Here is a 3,128-nt window from a genome sequence, read left to right on the forward strand (position 1 = left end):
GAACCGCGCCGCTTCTCTCTCATTCTGGCAACCATGTTGTGGACGTCACGGAGCGTCACGTTCTGACCTATAAACGGATTCATCAGAAATAGAAGCTAAAGCAAGACGAAAGTCATGTATACGTACCCGTCTTCTCGCGCAGAAACTGCATGATCCGCTTGGGTTTCGAACCCGACGCTTGCAGCACGTCCACGAACGCAAGTAGCATTGGATCCTCGACACGCCGCACCGACGAATGGTTCTCGTACACAGGTTGCACCTTCTCCGACAGACGGAATATAAAAAACTTCAGAATCCAGGTGTGAGGAGCGTAGCCAAGGCGACGCAGGGCCGCTCGGTATTTACGTAGGCGGGCCCAGCGACGAGCTCACCTGGGAACGGACCCGTTGCACTCTACTATACATGATTTTCTAATGTGGGGGCCTGGGGTGCAACCCCCCGTATGCTTTTCTTCGAAGGTTGTCGATAAATACCGTGCTCTGTGGATTTTTTAAGCGCACTTCTTTTGTGCTAGTCGTTGCATCTCCACCGATTTGATTCTAAAACCAAATGCAATCGTACGACTTGACGGTTTAGTGTCGAGACTATGCGTCGGAATCAGATGGAGCGGCACGCCGGCGCTATTAATAAGCAAGAGGACTTTGGTTTGTATTGCCTCAAGAATTCGTGTGCTATCACTACGTATGGATATCTACTTTTATTTACGTCTACACGATTTGGCCACAGCAAAGCCGCTGCTGGTTGCGAAGAATTTGAAGCCCCCCCCCACCAGACCACTCTAGTACAGGGACTGTTGTTCCGGACAAGCAGTCAATCACTATACTTACAATGATAAGTTCATGCATACTTGGCACTACTATCCATATCACCTGGACATGAAATATTTTCATGCGGAATAGGAGTGGAATTTGAGACGCTGCAAGTACGAACAGTGAGCAGACACTTCAATATCCACTCCCTACGCTGTTACCTGCTTGTATTGTCAGCCTCACGGTGCGAGTAGCGTTAAAGAGAAAATAGCTAGAGTCTTAAAGTTTAAGGAATAAGCGTGAATGTTCTTTACGCTGGTGGGGTCATGGTAATTTCAAACAGGTAAGCTTTAGTATCCCAATCTACTTAAAACATTCAATCTCCTCTACACATGACGGAAATACACGCTGATATACCGCTTCATATGGAAGCCATTTGGCTAGCCGCATGACTTAATGTGGTGTTTTCGCTTCTTCGATTCTATAGGTTTCGCAACTGTTGGCAATTTGATCATGTATATTTATTAGTGATTGTTACGGTAAATATTAGGTTTGCTGCTAAGGCGACATTGGAATCGTGACAGTATCGTACTTTTCAAAGGCTATCATATACAAACTTTTTAATGAATCCTATTTTATGGTAGTGCAAAAAAAAATGAGGTGCATCGATGCGTGAGCTAAAGTCTTCACCCTTTTGAGGTTCCTCCAGCGTTGTGCACTTAGACCTCTGTGTGATGTACTGACGTACGCCCCCTTCGCCCCAACCATTTGGTTTTGCTCCTGGCGAGCTGATATCAGCTACCGGCTGCTGGCATGCTGGTCCAGCATGCCTCAATGATTTCAAAAGGTGATCCACCTGCGACCCCCACACAACGCAACGTCCAAAAGTAGCCCACCAACAGCAAGTATGCCAACTCCCCGTGACTCATCCGTGTCCTGACTCAAGCTGGCAGCAGACACCACCAGTAGGGTGCACCTCACACTCAAGGCCACTTCACTCGCTATTCATTGTCGATTTTGCCTCGCACAGCACAAGTCCCAACATCCTGTACAAAAGCATCATGCAGATCTTCCGCGTTGTCATTGTCGCTATCGCCGCGTTCGCCATGCAAGGCTCCCATGCTCTCTCCACCGGTATAGCCCCAGGTCTCGCTGCCGGTACCACAGGAGGAGGCAACGCCAATCCCGTGTACCCTACCTCGCTCGCCGAGCTTAAGAACTACCTCAAGGACTCGCAGCCGCGGGTCATCGTGCTCAGGACAACCTTCGATTTCCGCGGCACAGAGGGCACCACGACCGAAAACGGTTGTCGTCCCAAGAGCAACCGCGACTGCCTTGCCAAGAACAACGGCCACAAGGGCCAGGATGTCATTCTGCAGAGCGGTGGCATGGCCAACACCGGAGGTCATAGGTGACCTTTAACGGAGGTGCCCTCGCTGTGTCGAGGCACCTCCGTTAAGTCACTTATATGACCTCGCGCGCATACCAAGAACCCCGCTTGTGGTCACCGAGCAACAAGACCCCTCCGAGGCCTCGGCACCAGTGGTGTGATCAAAGGCAAGGGTATCTGGATCCAGGGCCGACAATGTCATCATCCAGAATGTTCACATCACACAGCTGAACCCGCACCTTATCTGGGGCGGTGACGCCATCTACATCCAGGGCCTCAACAGCGGCAAGACAGCCATGCAGCGCGTGTGGATCGACCACGTCAAGATCTCCAACATCGGTCGCCAGATGGTCGCCACCAACACGGCCAGCGTCAAGGGCCTGATCATCAGCAACTGCGAGTTCGATGGCCAGACTCAGTACTCGGCCACGTGCGATGGCAACCATTACTGGACCTTCCTCTTCCTTGGCACGCAGACGCAGGCCAGTCTTGTCAACAATTTCGTGCACCACACCTCGGGCCGCTCGCCCAAGGTCGGTGGCAGCTCCGTCGTCCACGCTGCTAACAACTACTGGTACAGCAACTCAGGCTTCTCGTACGACGTCGTCGAGAACGGCAATGTGTTGCTGGAGGGTAACTACTTCGAGTCCACCACGACGCTGAGACGGTCGGTGCTATCATCGTGCCGTCGTCGTCCACGCAGTCGACGTGCAAGTCCACACTGGGTCGCAACTGCGTTGAGAACAAGTTGGTGAAGTGCAGCACGCTGTCTGGTAGCCGCGACTCGGCGGCGTTGACCAACACGAAGAAGACAGCCAGCTACTACCACCCGACGTCGCCCCAGAAGCTCAGCACCAACAGCCAGAACTACGGAGTAGGCATTCTGTCCTCAAAGTAAATCGCCAATATGCGATTATTGTCGTGATGGTGGCTAACGCTCTTGATTGCCGATGGGATGGCAGCTAAGATGTCCATCCACCTGAATCAAA

At 51.8% G+C, this 3,128-nt stretch overlaps 1 protein-coding gene across 1 annotated transcript; it reads left to right on the plus strand.

Annotated features, from left to right (window-relative positions):
- Window positions 1-1,810: 1,810 nt before the first annotated feature.
- Window positions 1,811-3,037, plus strand: PITG_08563 (pectin lyase, putative; the record flags this gene model as incomplete). The annotated part of the gene is made up of 3 exons (XM_002903880.1): window positions 1,811-2,160; window positions 2,327-2,806; window positions 2,917-3,037. 3 exons carry the CDS (start codon window positions 1,811-1,813, stop codon window positions 3,035-3,037), a joined length of 951 nt encoding a protein of 316 aa, XP_002903926.1.
- Between the last annotated feature and the right edge of the window lie 91 nt (window positions 3,038-3,128).

The sequence above is a fragment of the Phytophthora infestans genome, genomic scaffold (genome assembly GCF_000142945.1).
Source record: "Phytophthora infestans T30-4 supercont1.13 genomic scaffold, whole genome shotgun sequence".
NCBI lineage: Eukaryota > Oomycota > Peronosporomycetes > Peronosporales > Peronosporaceae > Phytophthora > Phytophthora infestans.